Source organism: Mytilus californianus, unplaced genomic scaffold (genome assembly GCF_021869535.1).
Source record: "Mytilus californianus isolate M0D057914Y unplaced genomic scaffold, xbMytCali1.0.p SCAF_9, whole genome shotgun sequence".
Taxonomy (NCBI): Eukaryota; Metazoa; Mollusca; class Bivalvia; order Mytilida; family Mytilidae; genus Mytilus; species Mytilus californianus.
The window spans coordinates 25,353,197-25,377,699 of NW_026262745.1; the positions used below are offsets into that span (position 1 = coordinate 25,353,197).

The 24,503-nt window shown below is 30.1% G+C and overlaps 1 protein-coding gene across 1 annotated transcript in view; it reads right to left on the bottom strand.

Annotated features, from left to right (window-relative positions):
• Positions 1-23,275, bottom strand: part of LOC127715278 (sodium- and chloride-dependent glycine transporter 1-like) — a 33,871-nt gene extending 10,596 nt beyond the window's left edge. The window contains exons 1-14 of the mRNA XM_052221317.1: positions 23,255-23,275; positions 22,311-22,517; positions 21,137-21,268; positions 20,218-20,458; positions 19,823-19,955; positions 16,863-16,997; positions 15,948-16,051; positions 14,498-14,622; positions 13,250-13,362; positions 7,244-7,375; positions 4,306-4,405; positions 3,964-4,064; positions 1,311-1,481; positions 684-849 (exon numbers count right to left, since the gene is read on the bottom strand). Coding sequence (XP_052077277.1) covers positions 684-849; positions 1,311-1,481; positions 3,964-4,064; positions 4,306-4,405; positions 7,244-7,375; positions 13,250-13,362; positions 14,498-14,622; positions 15,948-16,051; positions 16,863-16,997; positions 19,823-19,955; positions 20,218-20,458; positions 21,137-21,268; positions 22,311-22,503 — 1,846 coding nt within the window. The 5' untranslated portion in view covers positions 22,504-22,517; positions 23,255-23,275. The remainder of the gene's footprint in view (positions 1-683; positions 850-1,310; positions 1,482-3,963; positions 4,065-4,305; positions 4,406-7,243; positions 7,376-13,249; positions 13,363-14,497; positions 14,623-15,947; positions 16,052-16,862; positions 16,998-19,822; positions 19,956-20,217; positions 20,459-21,136; positions 21,269-22,310; positions 22,518-23,254) is intronic.
• Between the last annotated feature and the right edge of the window lie 1,228 nt (positions 23,276-24,503).

Genomic DNA, 24,503 nt, shown 5'->3' on the forward strand with positions numbered 1-24,503 from the left:
TATTATTATATGCCTCGAGCATCATTGAGGAGACATTTTTTGTCGAAATGCTCATTTGGTGCAGAAAAAAAAACTGGTACCGTTAATGTAATGTAATTACTACCACTGGGTCGATACGTCTGCTGGTAGACTGTTAGTTCCCGAGGTTATCACCAGCCCGGTATCCAGTACTTCTGTATTGGCATGAAAATACGGATTTTGTGCTATTAAGATTAATTTTGCTTCTACAAAATTTTAGAAATTGTTTTAAATTAAGGAATATATCTCCCATATGCAAAGCTCTGTTTCCTTGCCCGACCTTGGCTATACATTTTGTCCTTTTTGGTCTATAAGCTCTTCATTTATTTTAATAAGCTTTGGATTTTCAAATATTTTGGCCTCCAGCATCACTGAAGAGACAGTTATTGTCGAAAGGCGCATCTTGTGCAGAAAAAATTGGTACCGTTCATGTAATTTCGTGTAATTCATCGTAAAGAAATAAAGAACTAATGATAAAACTCGAAGTATATATTTCTTAATGGCTTAAATTTCTTTTTTTTTTTTATTTTCGTAAAAACTGATTTTATCTTTACTATTAATCATCTTCAATTCAATTCGCATATACCATGTTGCAGATACCAACCAGCTAAAATTTAATCCATTTATTTAGCCTTTCTTTGTGAGGTATATGAATGTTTAATCACCAATTTTTTGTTTATGCTGTAGTAAGGCTTCTTCACAATCTACAGGACTACCGTCCATGTTAGAAAGTGTGTATGTATTATGCGACAGTGACTGTATGTATATTTCTCTGTCATCTTCCATACTTGGACCCCAAGTTTTGGCAGGTACAGTTAATTTTTTGACTCTCTGAAAAAGACAAATTGAAATTGGAATTTTTCCAATACGTATTATGAATATCAGCGATTTTAAAATGCAAGATTCATAAATCATGATAATGAATGTTTTTTGTTTGCTGTTTTACAAGTAAAGATGTTTCATGGTTTACTTTTATAAATTTTGACTTGGATGGAGAGTTGTCTCATTGGCACTCATACCACATCTTCTTATATCTATATTATTTTCAAATAATAATGCGCACTTGCCTCACTGGTAGATCTTTTGGTTAACATATTTACAACAAGTATTTTAACTGAAGTGCAAACTGTCGAAATGACAAATGCATAACGTGTACGGTTTCAACGTTTTGCCATGACTTAAAACAGCAAAATAGGCAATTACAGATCCATAACTAAATAGCAATGTCTATTAAATGATAAAACAATTTAATTATTTTGTGACCAATGTTTTAAGCCCTATGATAAGCTTACCTCAATTATTGTATCCCCATCAGTGTTAATGATTTGAATAATCATCATAAGAGGAATTGGGACAAGTGAAACTATTCCTAATATCCAACCAAACACTATGGCCCAAGTCGGATAATTTTTTCCATCATACGTCACCGGACCCAATGTTATTATACTAAAAAGCCATATTCCCTAAATGATAATAAGATAAAAGAATATCAAATACAGTCCAGTGTTAACTTTGTAGTTATGATACACTAATAGATGATACTATGTTATAACTTGGGATGTAAAAAAGTATGATCAGAGGGCTTGTAGATATGCAATGCCTTCATACTCAATGCACAGCAATATTTTTTGTATGATATATAAGCTTATGCTACTTTTATTTTTGTTAACAAGTCTCTAAAAAATGAAAACAACACGTTATAAATTTCACGCATCTGAAGCGCTTTTCTGGAATTACCTTCGTCGGGAACCCTCAAAGCCTTATATTTGAAAGCAAAGGAAGTATAAGAACCAAAACAGTTTTGAAAAGCTACATATCCACAATTAATGATAAAGTGGAGATAACTTGACAAAGATGAAGTATTGCTTTTTGTGGGAGATAAACTGTTGATATTTAATTTGTTTGTTTTAATTTGCTTCTTGTGTTAGTTTTTATATACAAAAATTGAGGATCAGTTGAAAATTTCCTTCTCTACACTTAATAAAGGAATTCAAAAATTTGTTTTGTCTACAACAAGTTGCCAAATTGAGGACTTAAAGCAACTAGAAATAACTACTTTAAGTCAGATGTTTACTCTATGTCGAATTTTTTTTTGTATAATCTTATTATTTATTCAAAAGTTCTTCTAAATGATGTTTATATATCAATATACCAAAAACCAAAGATATTATATTCAACAAACCTTGTTTGTGGTATATGACTGTGAAATTACAGGTATGTTTATTACAGCACATTAATATCAATGATTTTTTTTTTAGATTAATTCCATTTTAGTTAAAGTATATTTAAGTAGATAATAAAAAGTCCTTTAACTTAGCAGTTCTAGAATTTGGTTGATTCCCCTTATACATGTCGACTAGGCAAGATAGCACATGATTGTGACATGGTTTAAATGTATGATTTGTAACATAAATATGTTACTAATAATATAGAGTGCTGTTATTTATCATTACCTTTTATTTCGAAAAAAAGTGAATATTCAAAACTAAGATATTAAGCTGAACTTTTTATCAAATTCAATTATCAAAAACTCGGTATTTTTATTTTTCAGTTCAGAAAATAAAAAGAACAGATAAATGGGGGTAAATTTGATTCTTATTTCAAAATCTAAAAAAATCAAAAGAAAACAATTTTCAGGAAAAATTATTTGCCGTCAAGAATACAATGATGATAGAGAGATATATTTCAGAGATAAACAATATGGACAATGTTTTTCAAACCTCTCAAAACGAAGCAAAATGTATACGTTTATTCACTACTGAAGATCTGCCTGCAATGCGAAATATTTTGGTAATTATATTAATAGGTGTCTAGATGTCATATTACAAATTTAACCAAAGACATGACATTCAAGTCATTGACCATCTTTATTGTATACACTGCTCGGTACTTTAAATTATCATTTCCTTGAATTATATATAATGTATGAATAGTCATGTCTATTTGAAATGTGTTTTTATTTGTTTTAAAATAAAGTGTGATAGTAAATATTAATTATAAGAAATGACCTAGGTCTTAATAGTTTGAATGGATTAACAAAAAATGTCTACATATTAGACGGAATGTAAAGAAGTAAGAAGTACATTGATTACTGTAACGTTTTTATAATGCTGTTTCCTGAATACATACTGACATATCTGTCTAGTTGTCCAAACACAAAACTCGACAAATTTGTAATCCTTAATATATAGTTATATGTTATTTCATTGTGTAACAGTGTTGTCAAATCATAGTGTAATGTTTGTTTATACGAATGGGATGTTGTCCATCAATGGCCCTTAATGTTGGAATAATAAATTTGTTATCTGCCTCTATTCTTCTAAGCATACACATTATGTTTATCATTGAAGAAGTTTGAAGTATATAATTAAATCTTTTCCTTTTTAGTCTGTGTGTTCAATGCTTTTTCAAAATATGTTTTATCTCCAATAATGGCTCATAATACCAAAAACAGACAAAAGTGCATGTATAGGGTACACGAATTGGCTTGAAGTTTTTTACTCATATGGAAGTGTCAATAAAATTTATCTATGTTGTCATTTTGTTCCCATACATTCTTAATTTATCTAGCATTGTTGTTTTGTTAAGAAATTAGTAAAATTATTGGGTCAGTGGTGTTTCTTTTGAGCCATTGTTTATAAATCATGAAGTGACCCACGACGACAATGCATTCGGTACTTTTATCTATCACAGATTAAAAAGTTAACCAAAGGCATGACATTCTAGTCATTGACCATCTTTATTATCTACAATCCTAGGTACTTTGAATTATCATTTCCTCGGCGTTGTTTATAATATACGAATAGTCATGTCTATTTAAAATATATTTTTATTTGTTTTCAAATAAAGTGTGATAGATAATATTAATTATAAGAATTGACCTTGGTGTCAAGGTCTTAATAGTTTGAATGGGTTAACAAAAAAATAAAGACAAACTTTACTTACAAAAATAACAGTTGGTGTTACAAATTTCCACATATAATGCCAGATTGCATGTGGCTTATATCCAATCATCAATTCTATGTCTTTGTAAAACCTTTCTGTTCCTAAATTAATACGCAGAAAAAATTTAATTAAAAATCATTTATTTATACTTTTTTTTCAATTGTTTCACTTTACAGCAGATATAATTTATTCATCATTTTCCTATTTCAATTTTCATCGTCACCTATTTTTATTTCTGAAAATGCAAGCTTCACAATTTTGTTATCAAATCTTGAGCTATGGAATAAAAAAATTAACAAAATACTACTGCAGTTTTCAGCTATGAAAATGCTGTGCGCTTACCATAAATCCATGCAATTACAAGGCATTCTATAAGTGAAATCATCATTAAAGAGAAACTTGCACAATACCAGTCCATAATCTGTAGAACGTATATTCCTCCCTGAAATTAGTGAGCATACGATAATTTTTAACTTCCTTGATTAGCAGTTCAGATATTTTAATAAGATTGTTTAATTTTTAAAGTAATTTATTCCAGTTAACAAAATCAACGACAAGAAGTATGAATCGAATAGTCCTATCCTGCATTCTCTTGTTTATAATTTACTTAAGTTGTATATTTTATATATCGTGCAACTGGCCCTTTTTATTAACGAGAAAGATTTAAATGACGCTACCCAAATTCGTACTTGATCTGAGTTTCGTGGTAATAAGCATTGTGTATATGAGTCATAACATTTGGTTGAGGAAAACTCAAGTTAGAGAACGGAAACGAAAAATTCAGCAAGTTGTTCGTTTGTAAAGGGCATAACTCTAGAACGGTAAAAGTGACGCCACCAAAATTCAAACTTGCTCTGTGTTTTGTAGTAACAAGCATTGTGTATAAATTTCATCACATTTAGTTGAGGCAAACTGAAGTTGGAAAACGGAAACAAATTTCTGGGGACGTACAGACGGACAAGGGTAAAACGTAATGCCCCCTCCGCTACGGCGGAGACATAAAAAAGATTAAGATGGGATATACCTCCATTCTTACGGGAAGCTGTGATATATGCTATTCATACGAGTGTTATTCATTGATCAAAGGTCACCTTACTTAAATGTACCTAATTATTCCGTTCTCGTTTTAGATATTAGAATTAGAAGGTAAACAAAGGTACCAGCAGAAAAATGAACTGATATTATTATTTAAAGAGAACATGTGGATAATGCAATGCATTTGTATTTATATTTTCCATTCAAGACAGTACTACAAAGTTAATCCTGGACCAACTAGAATCTCATTTTCCAAAATTAAAATGCTTGCATCTGATTTATCTGACTATTTTACTGCATAGATAACCGTTTAATTTACATAACTGTGTGACTCGAAAAATGAAATCTTAAACAGGAATACCTAGTTATATTAATAATATATTTCAAATCGTTATAAATCTATAAATCAAAAATTTAATTTAATTAAACTTAAATAAATTATTTGTTTGTATGTAGTTTAAGTGTTATTGACTAAATCACTAAATTTATAAACTGGATTACGTCATAAATGTATCGCTTCTATCTTGCAGATGCCGAAGTTCTTACTGTTGTAATAAGAAAACATATAGAAAATATTTAAAAGTACATACTGACTGACGTATCCAAATGTCGGCATACACTACATCATGGGAACCATTATGATTGTTATAAAACATTTTTACATATATTGCACATAAGATATAACATTTATATTATTTTACTAAATCTCGAAAAAAATGTTCTTCTACGGCTGAGTGACCACTGTCATCAGGTTGACTATTTTGTCACTTCTGGATGTGCTTATAATAATTTTGATAAAACAAGAACACAACATAAAGGTACTATACACATATTTAACTGTGAGGGTTAAAAAAACAAGCATAGTGAGAGTATTGCATGGCAATACATAGTCCCCTACCGGTTAAAAATTCATTGTACTGAAACAAAAAAGCTAATATGATCTACAACTTAACATGGTGTAAACTATATAACAAATATTAGGTCAATATCTTCAAGCATGACGGAAAAAAGTGTGGAAAACTGATTATTTGAGTGAATTTTCCAAGTCCAAGGACAATAACTCTGCACAAAATCATCAGACCAGAACAAAATTCAAATTTGATCTGTAATTTGTCATGCTAAAAACTATATACCAATTATCAAATCAATATCTTCAAGCATGACAAAAAAAAAGGTGGGAAACTGATTATTTGAGTGAATTTTGTAAGTTCAAGGACCATAACTCTGCACAAAATCATTAGACCAGCAAAAATTTGAACTTGATCTGTAACTTGTCATAATAAAACTATATACCAATTATCAAATCAATATCTTCAAGCATGAGGGAAAAACAATGCGGAAAACCAGTTATTTGAGTGAATTTTTTAAGTCCAAGGACCATAACTCTGGACAAAATCATCAGACTGGAACAAAATTCAAACTTGATCTGTAACTTGTCATGATAAAACTATATCTCAAATATCAAATCAATATCTTGAAGCATGAAGAAATCAAGTGTGGAAAACTGATTTACCGGACTGACGGATGGACAGACAGACAGACAGACAGACAGACAGACAGACAGACAGACAGACAGAGTGCAAACCTAAAGTCCCCTTCGATTTCGTCGGTAGGGGACTAAGAACCAAGTGACTTTAGATTTGATTTTCAACCAGGAGTGTTTTGAAGGATTCAAGACTACTGACAGATGTCACTGAGTAGGGTAAGGTATTCCAATCCCTAATGGTTTTTTGTAGAACGATTCTTTCCTCGTTATGGTGTTACATGATGGTACCAGAAAGAGTTTTGAGCCATATTTCTGGAGATTCATTCTGGTGGTATGAGTAAATGACTTGCTGTGATGTTTACTTCCTGGTTTCTTATCTTCTATACCATGGTTAGACATGTATGTTTTCTTCTTTCCTCTAACGATGTCCAATTTGGTTGTTCTAACATGACGCTTACAAATGATCTACTTCTGTATTGGTTTATAACGTAGCTAGCTGATCTTCTCTACCATTTCTAATTTGTGTTTATCTTTTTGGAAATGTGAATCTCATTTATTATGATTGTCTTGATTATGCATGGAATAGTTGAACTGGACGGTAAGTAAGAAACAATTAACAAATTATTATGACATTCAATGTATTATACGAGTGTTGTATAGAAGTCCGTCTATAATGTTTTATTTGCGTCTCCCTTTTTTTCCTTTTCATGCATATACACAATGTATAAGAACAAATAAATGTGTTGAATAGTAAAATACCTGTGTAATACATGGTAATCCAAGAAGAAATTCCACGAAACACCCAACTGCAGCTAGAAGTACTCGCTTACTTCTGAGTAATCGTGGGTACTCGTCAATAAATGAACTTATGCAAGTCTCAAACATTCCGAACTAAAAGTAGAAATGAATAATAATGGTAAGCAGACAGAAGTTACAAATATTTGACACTATGTCTATCGGTTTGATATTTAAGTTTGAAAGGAGAAGGGGTTGGGTTTTAATAAAATGTTTAATCAACTATTTAAATCAAGAGTTGAATCCTTAATTTAACAGTTACAAATGAATGCATTTATGCTAAAGCTCTGAATAAGTTTGAAATCTTGATTACATATAAATGAATATGGTATATATTTATAAACCATTGGGAGGGTGGGATTTCGCAGTTAAAGAGACAAGATTATTAAAAAAGGATTGTTGTAAAAATTCCTGAAAACGAAACTAAAAGTATGTCCATTTAATATTACATTATTGATGAATGTTATTCAGAACTGTTTTCTACTAAATCTATTAACAACCCAGAAAAACAAAGTCAATACATATATATGTAACGAGGATATAAAAGTGATAGAACAAGATTTTAGAAATACTTTAAACAGAAGTAGTGTTTGGTAAAGAACATTCTGTATAACAAACACCAATGGATAATATGACTGCATAGAAAAATGTATGAAATCACATTAAGACACTCTATCTTATTACTATGTGTATCATTTAAGGACTGGAAAATTGTCTGTATCAAAAGCAAATAATTCATAATTAAATAACAGGCCAATATGACGATGTGAATTCTAAAAGTAAAATTCCATTGTAGAAAATTCCAATTTTCCAGACCTTTGTTTTAGTACATATGTATTTGTTCATTTTAATACCTCATAACTACAATAAAAACCTATTTGGGGACGTTGTTGCCTGTCCTCAGTCAACGCACCATAGATGATTCTGCTTCACCTGTCTTTGTAGAATTAAAGAGCATGATAATTATTATTCCGGCTTAAGTGGTCACAATTTATTTTGCCATCTCAATTTAAGAGAAAAGAAAACATTGATTCTCGTTTAAAGTTTCAATCTTAAGATGTCTTTTAACAAAAAGTAAAAAGAAAGAAAAATGAAAATTGTCATCAAAATCACATTTAAAAAAATCGTTTTCCATAAAAATAAAGCTTTTTTTTTTTTAAATATTTATCTATTTCAAGTTTAGAAAATAAAATGAAGAAACTGACAATTTCTAAATGCTTTACCATAATTTGAACTTTTCTAATTAGGTTATTGAAAAGAGCTCTTGTGGTTTTTGGATGTATACTGTAGTAATTCAGTATACTGTTGATTTTTTTTGAAATATCAATGGTAGACAAAATTTTGGATTTTAGAGAAGTTTGAAACCGACTCAAACTTTAAAGTTGTATCGTTTATAAATACATTAGTTTAAATGTCCATCACAATTAAAAATATTGTTAGTTCAAAATTGATGGAAGTAAATGTTCGGTAAAATATAAAATCTGTATACAATAACTTGCATGTTGGACAGGAAACACATGCATGGAGAATACAAGCACAGTGTTATTTTCCAAAGGCAGGTCCAGCTGAATATGAATAATATCATAAATTAGAGTACGTTTAATTCATCTACATCCTTTTTTTAGTTTTTTACTTACTTGAATCATATGTTATTAATTTAATGTTCATCAGAATCTTCTTAGGTACTACATTTTACTAATGAAAAGTTGAAAAGATGTATGACAGTCGAAATTTCTGTTTATATAGAAATAAGAAGATGTGGTACGATTGCCAATGAGACAAATCTCAAGCCGAGATCAGATAACGTAAAAGTTTATTTAATTATAACATATTAAGGGGTACCGCAATGCAAATGAATTTCTTTTTAAGCTGTGTTCATACATGCAAACTTGGTTTGAAAATTCATTCATTTAACCAAGACAATTATAGCTTGAGGAAACAAGCCACAGCCAATGCTAATAAAATCAAAAGAGATTTGTCAACCTATATTCATTTTGCACACTTTTACACAATACAAGTTAAATTTATACAGATTTTGGCATGTATATGACGTGCCTCGATCAATATTTTTTCGTTTGATCAATTCCTATATAAATCAACAGAATTCTTTTCTTATATGTAGAGAAAGGAGTTATAAAATTTCCGATCTTTCATCATGTAATATTCCAATTTGATTCATGAAATAGAGACGTATCACACATAAATTAAGTTAAAAAAGTACTAAACATGTCGCACAATATCAACGATAGAATATAGATATATCCTATTTGATTGTGAAGATCAATTTCACTTGAACCATTACGTACTTTTTAGGATTTTTATATTTATCTAAATTTATAAATTGCATAAGTGTCATTTACTTTCTGTAGATACGACTGGTTAAGAAATGTATTTTACCATTTCCAAGAGAGAAAATGCTGGAGAATACTTAGAGCTTTTCATATAAAAGATACAGATTTGAATACTTTTGTTTTAACTTGAATGATATATAACGTCAATAGCGAAAATGCGACTTTATTGTAACATTTACACTCATCATTTACATATATATATATAGTCATACACTCGAATATTGAAGCTACCTAGTTTGACTATTTTAATACAGTGGTAACTTTAGAAGTCATACAGCACTTGTGACATTATATAATATAAAAATGCTTACAATAAATACAAACTTATATACATTATTCATCGTCTATATTGAATAAAAGTACATGATGTACAGGTGTCACACTCGAGAATAAAGTGGTTCAAAAGTAATAAGCCCTCCCCCCAAAACAAAACTGAATGATAATGACACTAGAAGACTTGGTATGATTTCATATTGCGTTAAAAGAACATACTGTACAATAGAACCAACGTATAAGCTCCTTTTCCTCAATACACAGTAATTTCGTCTTTCATACGACAAAAGTCAGAGGAAACTTATTAATATTACGGAACAATTAATATCTAAGTTGGTATGATATATTTATTTAACTCATCTAAGATATAAAACAGTTTTGACTGTATTTGCCGTGCTGCCGGACTACATTCAGTGTTTTGGTAGAACCACTTTATTCACTACTGTGAAATATTTTATTTTATGTATAATATATGAAATATTTTATATTTATATGTGATAATATAAAAAATGATAATAATAGATGAAATTAATAAATAAAAATATATGATTGTATCTTATTAGGGCTGTTCCAGAATTAAACGCGTTCTGGGTATGTGAGGCACTTTTTAAGAACTCGACCACCCATAAATAAAAATGTTTATTTAAATTCAAATTTATTTTAAAATAAGAAAATGCAACCAACAATATTTAATTTATGAGTGCCTACCACCTACCCCGCCCCCTTCCCCCTTCCACCCGCCAACTTTTGGAACAGCCCTTACTAATAAAGAACATATTTGGAGTTATTAAATATACATAGACTCGAAAGATAAATTGAATTAAGTCAAGAATTTCATGAACGGGGTGAGTATTATTATGTTTTATCTAACAAATACGGCTAAAAGTTACACTTCTAAGACTTAAGAACATTATTTGAATCTTGCTTTTGAAAAAAATCAATTTACAGCTGCTGAACAATTCAAAATAAAAAAAAATATGAAACCATGGTATACTTACTGTCCCTTGTATATGTAAGTACGTCAATCTATAAATTAACTTACACAAATATATTATGTCTTATTCATTTTGAAAATAAAGCTGATGCAAAGGCAAGATATACTAGCCAACTGCTCGAGTAGACTTAATAAAGTCAGAAAAGTAATTAGTGCGAATAAAGAAAAAAAAAACATAGTTTCAATAAAATATTTTTAAAGATGTTGAGAATGGTTTTATACTTCTAAATATTTGAGTAAAATTTGTTGTCAATTGAATATTTAGTAAGAAATCTCCAAACAGTTGGGTAACATGTATAACAAACAGAAGTTAAGATTTATGACACGTAGCAAATGGATAATATTTTTAAGGATTGCAATACAGAAATGTCAAGGTATGCTATCTAATTCTGAATAATAACTTATCACATCATTCTTTGAAGAGTCTATCTTTTTTCTAACAGGTAAAAGAAAATGACCTATATCCGAGTAACAAGAAACAAACAAACATATTATGATCAAACGCCACTGATGTTTGTTTATTATTTACCAAATAACATTTATAACTTCTTTTGGAAGAGGTCCAAATAATAGGTTGATTGTCTTATTTCAAGCCTGTAAACTTTGACTTATATAAACAAACACATAAACATACTTCTATAGTTGTTAATTTCTGTGTCATTTTGTCTCTTGTGGAGAGTTGTCTCATTGGCATTCATACCACATCTTCTTTTTTATATTCAGAACATGACTATTTTATCCATATTGATTCATAATTCATGTACATTACATTTATTCAATATAAAAATAAGGGGATGTCGAATGACTGTGAATGAAAAAACTATCTACCAGAGCCTTAATAACTAGGATGTGAATAACCACAGGACACTGTACGGTCATCAACTATTACTGAAGAAGGTTCATCTACGCACGATAACTATTTTATTGCAAAAAACACGTTATCAATGGTAAGGTATTTTCAAATTAGACTGCGGTATTAAACTTGTGCATTCAGACAAAATATGTAATCAAAGAAAAGAATGCCATCATCAGTAAATATTTCAAGATGACAAAAATTAGTTTTCCGATAATAAAACTAAAACACTCATAGTTTACATAACATTTTCTTGAACAGCTTATTTTTTTTCTTTCTATTCGATGGATAGTAAACACAGTACAGATGAGAGAAAAAGTTTCACAATTTTTTTAACTTAAAAAACGAAAACCGTATGTAAACATTCAATGACGTTAAGATTCAACATTTTATTTCTTGCTATTTGTATATATAAATATATTTTCATATTTTACATAAACCGTCTCTTAACGTATCTAATCATATTATCATGGTCAAAGTGTTATTCCTCATGAAGTACCTATTTTGTCGGTGTCGTTATCCATTTAAACCAGGAAAGTCAAAACCAAACAAAAAGTATTGTTTTCCTTTGATATGATTCTGGAAATGCTGAAATCAACGAAATTAAGAACCTTTGCCACGAATTTTGGTATCTAAGAATAAAGATACTTTCACAATGTCTGTGAGGGCAATCTTTAGACTGATCCGCTTTCAATATATGTTTTCCATATAGATTAAAGCTTAATGTACTTATCTTACATATCAAATCGCGTCTAAATTACTTGTAGAAAGTATAATACAATTAATTTCACCGAGAGCTTCAGATAGACACAAAAATTTCAAACAATCTTTATTTTTTTTTAATCTACACTAGTATATATAATGTAGTGTTGCATACATTCTTAAATAACAATGAATTCTTAATAAACAAAAAATACAATTATAATATTATTTTCATAAAGTACATACTCCTTTCATACCTTAACTTATAATAATAACTGTTTTAAGTGAAAGTATTCAAATCTGTATCAATCTTAAAGGTACCAAAATAAGTTATTATTATAAAAATGTTTGGTTTTTTTTCACGGAACTCTTGATACACATTGAGAATCACAATGGTGTCAACTTAGTCAAACAATTACTTTAACACTTTGCAAAACTTATTTCAAAGCAATTTTAAACTTCCATGCATCAAATAAATTAAATAAAAATGTTCACAACATTTTGAATATAACAGTGTCAAAATTACTTTTTTTTTGGAAAAAAAGCGCCAAAATGCACATATTCATTAGTGTTTTATTTTAGAAGTTGAAACACTTGAAAATGTTATTCTGTTATGTTGGTTCTTAGTTTTCTAAAGAATCAAAATCTGAAGCATGGAAATAACACCACTGTAATTTTTTAGGTAAAATTCAAGATTCATACGAAAGTATGGATCTGTTCTCAATATTTCCCAGCATTTCTATCGTATACGATTTCAGAACTTGGGAGTTATATTGAAACAATGATTCAAAACTTACCTGACTGTCAAGTCCAATGGTGTATAGCATAAGAAAGAACAAAACTGCCCACAATGGTGATATGGGTAGTTTAGCAACGGCCTCAGGATAAGCAACAAAGGTAAGACCAGGACCTGGAAAAGGTTATTGAAAAAAAAACAATCACTATAAAATACAAAATGACGATGCCTAAAATATGTTAATAAACACAATGTAACTATAAAAACCTTTCTTTTAAAATGAGAAAACGATTATGTTGATAGTTAACATAGAAGAAGCTTAAGGCTTTCAAAAAATTACATTATAGTGAAATAAGGTATTGTAAATTACGTTAATGAAAATAACACTTTATTAATTTGGTGCACCCGAAGTGCTTTTCTGGATTTCCTTTCACTAGGAACGTTTAAAACAAAAACATTGAGCACAAGGATGAATAAATACTTCGAAAGCTACATGAGCAATAGGGATCTAAATAGAATAGCCGGAACCATATGAGGTCAACTTGCCGGAGGGTTTTGGAACTTAAGTTTATTTACAATTTCTAAATTTAACAATGGAAATCTTTAATATAAAATATATGTTATAAATCATGGGGATAATGATATCCTCAATTGTATTACTGCCAACTTTTCAATATTACTTCTATTAGATTGTTAGTTCTGGAGGATATCACTTGCCTTATAGGCAGTGCTTTAAACAATATCTTAATTATTAACTGCCATAGACAAATTTTACCTAGAATATTGCTATACGTTTCGATCCTTTTGACTGCATTGGTCATCGTGTTTTTATGAATAGTTGGCTTTTCAAACTTGTTTACCTCCAGCAATTCTGATCATTTGTTAACTTAGAAAAGTTTGCTCATCCAAAATGTAAGGTAAAAAAGGCCCCTTGGTATTAAATAAATACTTTAAATATTTTGTAAAGTTGGCTATTTTCTTCTATGTTGTAATATATTAATGGGTAAGTGATCAGAATTTCACGAATAAATATACTACAATCAATAAACTATTAACAATCAATCTGAAAGTTTTAATCATGTTTAAAGAGACTTTTATGACCCATGTGTGTGCTTTTGTACATTGAACATAAGCCAAATAATTTCTATTATTAATTAGTTAAATAAGTATGGTTTTTATCATAAAAGAGCAGGCTGTCAAATCAAAACCATTGTGAAAATGTTCGGCATATTTCCGAAATGTTCTCAGAAAATCAATTTACAGAAATAAATCTGGAATGTATTGAAAATTGTAAATATGCCATAATTACCTTGTTTAACAACTTCATCTACAGTTGTACCCGCTGTATGTGCCATGAATCCCAATACAGAGAAAATCACAAATCCTGCAAATATGCTAGTACCACAGTTAATAATGGGAACTAACATAGCATCTCTGAAATCATATCAAACCAAATACAAAAAATTAATATAAGACTTACATAAACATATGCTCACCAGATTTAGGTTTAGCAATCACCGTCTTCGAATTGAGAGCGGTCGAAATGAGCACTAAATTAACATGTTAGGAAGAAAACCAGAGTTATTGCGATGTAAGAGAGTGTGTCAATCTCGTGTTTTGTTGAAAATGAAACATATTTTCTGTTCATCTGTTCATTGTTTTAAGAAATAACAGAAAGTTTCCTTAAACATACCTTTAATAAACCTATCCATTTGCCATGAATATCTCAAATGAGGATGTCTAATTTATTTAAACTTTTTTTCAATATTGGGAAACAATTTATTCTTTTACGAAGGTTGATTAAGTAACCTTCTAGTATTCATACAAAGGACCGAACTGATATGTTTCTATATTATAAAGTAAATATACAGATATGTGTCTCATTTTTTATCTTCATCCGAGATTATAATTAGATTTTATATGTAAAAAGTAAGGAATATTAGAGTTATCCCTCTTTATATAATCAGATGAACCGACTCTTCTCTCCATTTAATTATTATGATAGTTATGCCCCATCAGTGGCACTAGAATAAAAAAGTTGGAAGCCAAATCAAACACATTATACTAGGAAAGCAAATCAAAATGCCATCTGGTACGGCTGCTGATATCATGCAAAACAATTTACCTATTTTTAAATTATCATCACAGAAATGCCTGATTGGACTAAAATAGTAACATTTTAAATTACTCATTTCATTTTTCCGATAGGCACTATAACTGGAATAACCAATGCTGAGATTTATTAATACAAAAACGCACATCGAGTTTTCGGAATTTTAAGTTTCAATTTCCGTCATATTTCTATTATTTTTCTTTTTGATTTCTGTACTTATTTCTTATGCATCAACCTACAATACAACATACACAATCTACTGTTTTTTATGTTTATTCTGGATTTTCCTATTAAGAAGCACTTGATATCACCCCGATTTTTGGTGGGGTTCGTGGTGCTCAGTCTTTAGTTTTCTATGTAGTGTTTTGTTGACCATTGCTTGTCTTTACGACTTTTTTCGTTTTTTACAATCGTGTTGTCGGTTTCTCTTTGACATATGATTTTTTATTGTCCCTTTGCTATTATTCGTCTCTCATTTTTTGGAATAACGCTCTGAGTTGGGAAAGTAAAATTGAAAAGGTTGAAATATTAAAATAAAACACTAATGAATATGTGCATTTTGGCGCTTTTTTCCAAAAAAGTAATTTTGACATTGAAATATTCAACTCATAGAAAAATTAAATTAATGGAAACCATTGATGTTTACCTGTACGCATTGTTATGAAAATTGTTGTAACTGGCCATTGTTATAATACCACCCCATGCCATTCCAACGGAATAAAATATCTGCAAAGCAGCATCACCCCATACCTAATAGAATAATAGAAAATATTCAAAATTAGTTTAGTTTTGGCGGTTCTGTTGTAGAGAATTTATTTAAGATACAGTTAGTAGCATTATAAATGTTATTTCTACTGTATACCACTGATAAAGGACATCTGATGTTTGATACGATGTGATAAGTAATTCTGACTTAAATGTAAATCCGTGAGTTATAAGTCTGTTACGGAGCAACACAACACAAACAAATCAAAAGGCATCTGGAGGTCACCATGTGTCTTTAACAAATTAAAATGACTAAGAAGTATGTGAACCCATACAAATCACTAAAGGTCTAGAACAAATCTATGATACAAATTTCAGTCCGCAGGACAAGTGTTTCTACCATAACCTTGTTTAGGTTCATAAGAGGTCAAAACTTTAGAAAGTCAAATAAGAAGTCTCAATGAATTAACAGACCTGCCAACTATCCCGATTAATGGGGGACACCGTAACACCCATGAGAGGTGTTGACCTGAATTTTGAAATTCTTTATTATCAAACTGAACACCTTAAAACAAGCATTCAAATGAGTTAAAAGTATATTTAAGCACAAACATACTCATTCAAACAATATAGAAGTGGATTAAAAGCACTTATGACAATATAAGAGGAATAATAGGTCCTCCTGCGATTAAAATCCCCCATGGAGATTTTGAAAAGTTGGCAGGTATGTGAACATAAATATAAAAATCTAAGCAAAACACCTCACTTTCTGATCTTACAAACCTATCAGTTACATTTACAGAACTGTTATTGTGACAGTGGAATGCGTACAAATAAAAATAAACAGAATACTTACTTGAAAATCTGCTAATTTCTCCCACCTAGGAATTATGTAAAATTTGATACCTTCTACAGCTCCCGGCAGCGTCAGGCCTCTAATCAATAACACTAATAGAACAAGGTATGGGAAAGGAGCAGCAAAATGCATCACCTGATTAAAAACAGTTCTAATCAAACTCTTGTACTGGGCAAAAATAGTGTTAATATAGCAAACATTGTAATACGTAATTCATTTATAATACAAAGGAGAGACTTTTCACTGAAAAATGAAAAATGAAGATTTTAGAAAAGTAACAAAACCTTTAGAACAGGCTTATGTAAAAAGCATAAAACAAAGACGGAAGATAATAAAGAGGGAATAAAAATTCACTTTAATACTTTGATCCGGTAGCAGGTAAATAACCGTAATTATAAAGGCACATATAGAATCTATAAAATGGTGATCATCAACTTCAAAACAGATATTAATTAGAAAAATATTTTGTCTTAAAAAAGGGGCGCTTCAAAGAGATCTAATGGTGAATAAAAATGAACCAATCATCAAAAAGAATGTATTTTTCAATCCTTGTACTTTGAAGACAATAAATTATTTAGAAAAGATACAAACTGGTTTAAAATTATGTGATGGTATGCGAAAGCATTAATGATTCATTGTTTGTTGCTCAACACTTATGTACATTTATATATCTATTTATGCAGAAAGATAAGAAGTTATCATTATATCAACTGAAGGATTTGAACAGTTGGTGAAATAATATTAACCAAGATCTCAGGCTGAAATTTTTTGACGCAATACGGCGTATCCGCTACAGAAGCCATATGATTATTTTATCAGTGGCGCTCGAATCAGAAAAGTTGGAAGGTCATATTAATTACGAAGTTAGGCATTCAAAATAAAAAACAATCCAAATAGTTTTGTGAAACTTGACAAAAGCATTTATGCCTTGCATTGGGAAATCCTAGATGATTTGATTGACTAAAATATTTCACGGACATTTAAGAAGACCTTCGGTAAATAATATTGACTACGTAAGCATAAATTGAAAACGTAAGTGCGTCGGTGCGGTTAAGATTTTACCTAACCATCTGTTAGTTTTCATCGTAAAAAATGATATGTGTTTGGTATACTAGTTGTTACATATTCTCATTTTTTTTTTAAATATAACCGAAGATCACTTATGAGAATGTATGAAAAATGTATAACAAATTTTATAAACAACAATGAAGATTCTGATGTGTTTTAAAAAATTGCAATGTTTATCAATGATAGATATTATTTTTTCTCGAACATAATGATTATTTACAATAAAAGTATACAGAAAGAAATTCAAAGTACATCAAAATGATGTAATTTACTAGTACTTTGTACCAAGTACTAGTAAGTTTCAGCTTACATGTGAAAGTACTTCAGATAAACAAAAATGGTTTTAAATTTCCAAGCAAATACGTAAATGTAATTGAAAGTAATTGAAAAGTAATTGATAATAACATGGCAAAAAGGCAATGTAATTCATTATTTTCAATTACATGTAATTGAAAATATGCTCAATTACGCATTACTTTAAAATTTGTAATTTACTACATGTAATTACAATTACATTTCTAATTATCCCAGGTCTGATTGCAACCAAAAAGAAAGACGAAAAATTACATTACTTTTTTTAAATAGGGATAGAAAAGATATGAGGTGGGAGTACATCAGTCTTAAATATAATTTAGGGGGGGGGGAGGGGGGAGGGGGGTGGTTCCGGGGGTTGGACCCCCCTTTTTTTGACGATCAATGCATTTAAATGGGGACATATAGTTGGAACCACCCCTCCCCCTTTTAACCTGGGTTTGGAACCCCCCTTTTAAAAATGGCTGGATCCGCCCTGAAAATACTGAAATATATGAAACAACACTTTTATTGTCGCCCTTATATCAGAGACAAGACCGTTATTAGCATCGACTTCACCGGTTCTTTAAGCTTACAACCAATAACCACAACATATCAATACTTTTTAAATAACACTGTATGAAGCACTCCAGTAAATTTTATCATTTATTACCCAGCAAAAGACTATGATCATAACAATTATAAACAAAAAACAATAACAGAGCATCGTCACGAATCTCGATGAAAAACTTAAGATGAGAAAATCAGCGAAAACGAATGGACAACAAAATTTTTAAAAATGTGGACCCCATCATTGCCTTAAATGATTATGTTGTTAAACATTATCATTGTCCTTTGGTATTGTCATGTTTAACATATAACATAAATAACATGATACATTGACAGAAATAAAAAAAAAAACAGTACGAATGACTAACACGTTTGGCATTTGTGCACATCTGTTCACATAAGAAAATATAATTTTCCCAACTTACTCTTCTCATATACTACTAACATGATTGTGTTATTGCTTATTCGTTTATGACATAATGATAATGAAACTACAAAAGTTACAAAGCATATTTTGGTACATTATTAATACAAATTGATGGTAAGGTTCACCTGTCGAAATAAATGACTACATGACAGTTGGCATAAAAATAAGTTTATCTGCCAAAACAATAATCATCTTCTATATATATATTGTTTCACGAGTGACATAACCTTTCCTTATTAAAATTTGAAAGCAATATAAACCGAAAATTCCAAAAAGCTTTACTAAAAAAGGATAAGACAATCTAAAGTTAGTATTTTTGTATTTGTTTTATAAATTGTCGTTTAATGCTTTTCTTACTTTTGAATTTGTTATATATTGAAGAACGTTCACGTTCTCTTAACAAGAAAAGGTGAAAACTTGCTGCATATAAAATGCAAGTTCTTTGAATACATCATTAATAATTCTGTTCTTCAAAACCCGTAGATAATACTACATAGTACTGATTTTTCTGTAGGATACTTTTAAGATATTATTATATTTTTTTTTCTTTTAAGAGTAGAGCCTGTTATTCATTTGTCACCAATTACATGAATCTATTTCTCACCTTTCCAAGAACTTTTACACCCTTGAACAAGCATAAGAACACACATAACCATGCTAGGGACAAACAGATAAAGAGCTGCCATCTTAAACTTCCACTATCTTCAATACCGCCAGTTATATCAAGAACATGATTCCTATAAAACATTAAACTTGTTCATTAGTTATTATCTAAATAGTTAATTGTTCTTTCAAATTGAAAATTAGAAAATCTTATAAACATCTGGAAATTTGTTGAGCTTTCAAAACTAAATTAAAGAAAATGTTGAAAAAAAAGTAAACATTAACCAGAGAATATAAAACTTAAAGCCTGTCTTAAAGAAAAAATAGAATTTAACATCTTGGTCATGTCGAAGAATACAATAAAACGTGTGTCTTTCTTAAAACGGATGTACTTACTCCCAGAATTGTTCACTTGCTGTAACTTTTGTAAGATTGGCACTTGTTAAATTCAATACCGTTTTATTTAATGTGCCTTCAAGCCCATCAACGCATCTCTCGTCGTTCCAGGAATTGTGACAATGACTCCATGGCAGTACACTTCTGAACGACATGAACAAATAATAAATCGTCCAGGCAACTATCACATTATAATAGATACAAACAATTGCTGAAACTATGACCATACCCATTCCAACACCTATTTAAATAGAAAAAAGGAAAATATATGAAATGAAAATAAATCAAACGGAAAGCGAAGAATAAAACAGTGGAGAAAATAACACAATCTAAAATAAAGTTCATTTAGTTACAAAACATATTTTTACAGCACTGATTCGATACCTCTGCTGGTGGACTATCAGTTCCCGGGATTTCATAAGCATTTTCACTTTGAAAAAACTATTAAAAATTTAAATTATTTTAAACCTACATATAATATCTCCAAGCAGGACGTTTGGTCTAACATCTAGAAATTTAATTATATAATTCAATAAATATTTTCGGAAGGAAAATTTTTCAATATTAAACAACCAAACAAATTTTTGCCTCATTTGAGAGATATGAAAGGTTATGGCATACTTTTCACGTCATTATGTTCTTATTTTTGCATTTGTAGATAATGTGACCCCGTATACATTTGAAGATCAATACTTTTCCACATCAAAGCATAGTTTGCCTTAGCCGTATTTGTCTCACTCTTTTCTGAATTTTCGGCTTTAAATGCTTTTCAAATTCGTATGTTTTTCGGCCTTCCAAAACGTTAATATGTCTTTGAAAAGTAAGTGGAGTGCAAATAGATCAACAACCTTGAAACTTATAGATTATTTCATTCTTGTTCAGAAGACATTGTTTTAAGAACGCTTAGATAGTATCATACCTTTAAACAGTGGACAAATCCGCCATATCGTAACAGGACTAAGGCTAGAAAATTGTCCGAAGGCTACTTCCATAAAGAAAAGCGGGAATCCGCAGAGAAGTAAAAATATTATATATGGAATGAAAAAAGCACCTGAAAAATAATGATAAAGTATTTAGTAGATATATATAAGGTTAAAACATATGTAAAGGTTAAAACATATATCATATATAAACATATGCATATATCATATATAAACATATACATATATAATGCTTTTATATTTTTGTACATTTCCAAAAGCGGATGTTTACGCATGTTTAACATATTGCATATGTTAAGGTACGGGGTATAATCAATGAGACAGCAACCAAATGACACAAAAATAAAAAAGATAACTATATTGTCAGATTAATGCGTATGAAAATAAAGATTTTAATACTGTTTTGAATAAATAGTTCTTTGGTCTTTCATACGTTTCAGAGCCAAAACTTAAGGTCATCAGAAGAGTAGTTGTTTGATTTGATTTTGATTTTTGGTGTTTTAACGCCACTTTTAAGCACCACTTTTGGGCTATTTCGTGGCGGCCAGTTTTTATTGGTGGAGGAAGCCGGAGTACCCGGAAAAAACCACCGACCTTCGATAGGAAAACTGACAATCCTAGTCAATTAAGATTGGAGTCGAGTGCACCCGCACGAGCGGGGTTCGAACTCACAACCTCAGTGTTGACTGGCTAGTGATTACAGTAGTAACTACTTAGACCACTCGGCCACCGAGGCCCCAGTAGTTGTTTGAAGATCATATATCAATTTAAATCTAAACGTTGCCAAATTCTACTCAATATAAGTCCTTTATCGAATTAACTTAATTATATATTATGTTTTATTTCACCAAAAAAAGATAATATACATACAGGTTACTTTTAAATATACATGTGTAGTAGATGAATGTTTAGTAAATGCTAAAAACAAGAACCGACTGCTTACATATAATGAAAATGACATGTGATTTTTCTTTCATTTCTTTTCATCCCCCCATAAATATTATAATTTTGATAGTCGTAGAGATTTTTGCTTTTTTTTTTCCGACCAATGACTAACTGAATCTTTATCTTTTTAAATAAGACAATTTCAAATACATAATCATTGTGAATATAACGATATTTCGTTAAAATATATTTTGTTAACTCACTCACCTCCTCCACTTTTATAACATAAGTATGGAAATCTCCAAATATTTCCTAACCCCACTGCATATCCAATGCAAGTCAGGATAAAATCCATTCTTCCTTGCCAACCGTCACGTGCTTTTGTTTTAGGAACAGCTGCATGTTCCATCTTTTCCAAGCATACAGAATCGTCATCTTTAGAACTGCTATTACTTGACATTCTGGTAATTTAATCTGCAAAAATCAAACACGAAGACTAGTAGCTTTGTACTATTTCAACAGAAATCTGTGGGGGTTTTGTTTGTGGCAAATTCGGAAGACTGTTGTTTATACCAACATCTAAAAGATACTTTTTTCAATAAACCTATATCTCAACATCTAGTTGGCCCTATAAATGAACTAATGCGCTCTTATCATATACCTGCTTTATCTGGATCATTCAGGTATATGCCGGTATACTTCAAGAATCACTACCTAAGATGGTCATCAACACATTGGTCGCATTACTCTCCCTTATTCCATAAATTTTGTATTATAGCTGATTTATTTAAATGTGTGCTTGATGCATAAAGGAAAGTTTGTTTGTGTTTTAGCTAATCCATGAATTATGTATTACCTATTTAAAATATGTAACCAAAACTATCTCGAATATGGTTTTCAATAACCCTTTTGTTACCTATATGATACATGTTTTAATTAGCAATGGTTTTATAGTAGGTAGTAAACAAAGGTAATAGACCTAGCAAACTTCATTGCTCCTTTCTTCATACTAAAATAGATATTATATATTTTTTTCTTGAATATATATAAACGTGTTAAAAAAACAAATATATATATCATGGTAGTCCATCAATTAACTTTAAATCATTAGACAGAAAAGATTTACAATAAATTATACGGTAACTACAACCTTATCTATTAAATTTCATAAAGTTCAAAATATGATACTTTTATAGTATAAGCTCACTTACTTCTTCAATAACTTATTGTTCAGGTTAAAATCCTTATTATCAAAGTTCACAAGTTGAAATTCATTCATAACAACGTATTTGTTGTTTGGCATTTTTGATTAATTGCCAACTGTAGTGTGATGTTTGTTATTCCTAGTAAATAAGTTCATTGTCCTAATGATCTTTCATATTAGTGTATAAACAGTAAGGGTTTTAGGCTATTATTGATAGTATTCCTACCTCTTTCTTATTCCATTTAACCAAGAACATTGTTCTTCGATTTACATAACCACCTCCCCGTTTTCTAGCTTAAAAGGGTCGTATAATAAAGATTCCAATCTCCGTGCGTCTTTTGGGATTCTTTATATTAAAATTCAAGTCAATTAAGTATACCGTTACATTTTGTACCACATTCACGCAAGTGCATGCATTTTACTTTTGTCAAATATATTATGCAGGTTCCCTTACGACTTGCACATTTCATAGTGGCTGTAATACATTACCTCTTATCATACAGTAATACAACACAAGTATCAATACTTTATTCTTATCTGCAAAAATGCACCCTGTCATAAATTATTCCATAAAGTATGTCATTTGTAAATAACAACGCATAAGGAATGACGTATACTTCCCCAAACGTTTCCCATCTGACATCATATCTCACTGATACAATACATTTTAACATTTACATATTACTGTTATGCAAGAATAGCGAAACATGGTTAGATATTTCTGAACAAATGTGATAGACAAATAAAAAAAACATAGCATTCAATACAAAATCTACATTAAGAATATAAGCTTCATGAAAGAGGGATGTCAAATGCTCTATTAAGAAAAAACATCTCGTTCCGCACGCGGCACAGGCTGAAGGTCAAATCTGGTAAAGAAGAAAGATCAGAGTTATATAAAGTGATGTTAACCTCGCAGAACTACCAAGCATAACATTAAGATAATAGAAGGTGATATCTTGAAATTGATTAATCATTGTAATGAATTACTTTGTTCTTCATGGGCCCTTAAATTGGAATAAAAAATATCTTATATTTTATGGTTCTGGTCCTGTCTGGAATTAAATGTATATGACTTATATATAATGAAGAAATATATGTAGCTATATCATGATAACATCTATCTGAACTTTTAATATTTCATTTCAATGTAAAAATAAATGTTTTTCTGTTACAAATCACAATGTATTGTTTTGTGTGTACATGTCATGCTGCCCATCAAGGGCCCTTGATTGGAATCATAAATATTCTTATTC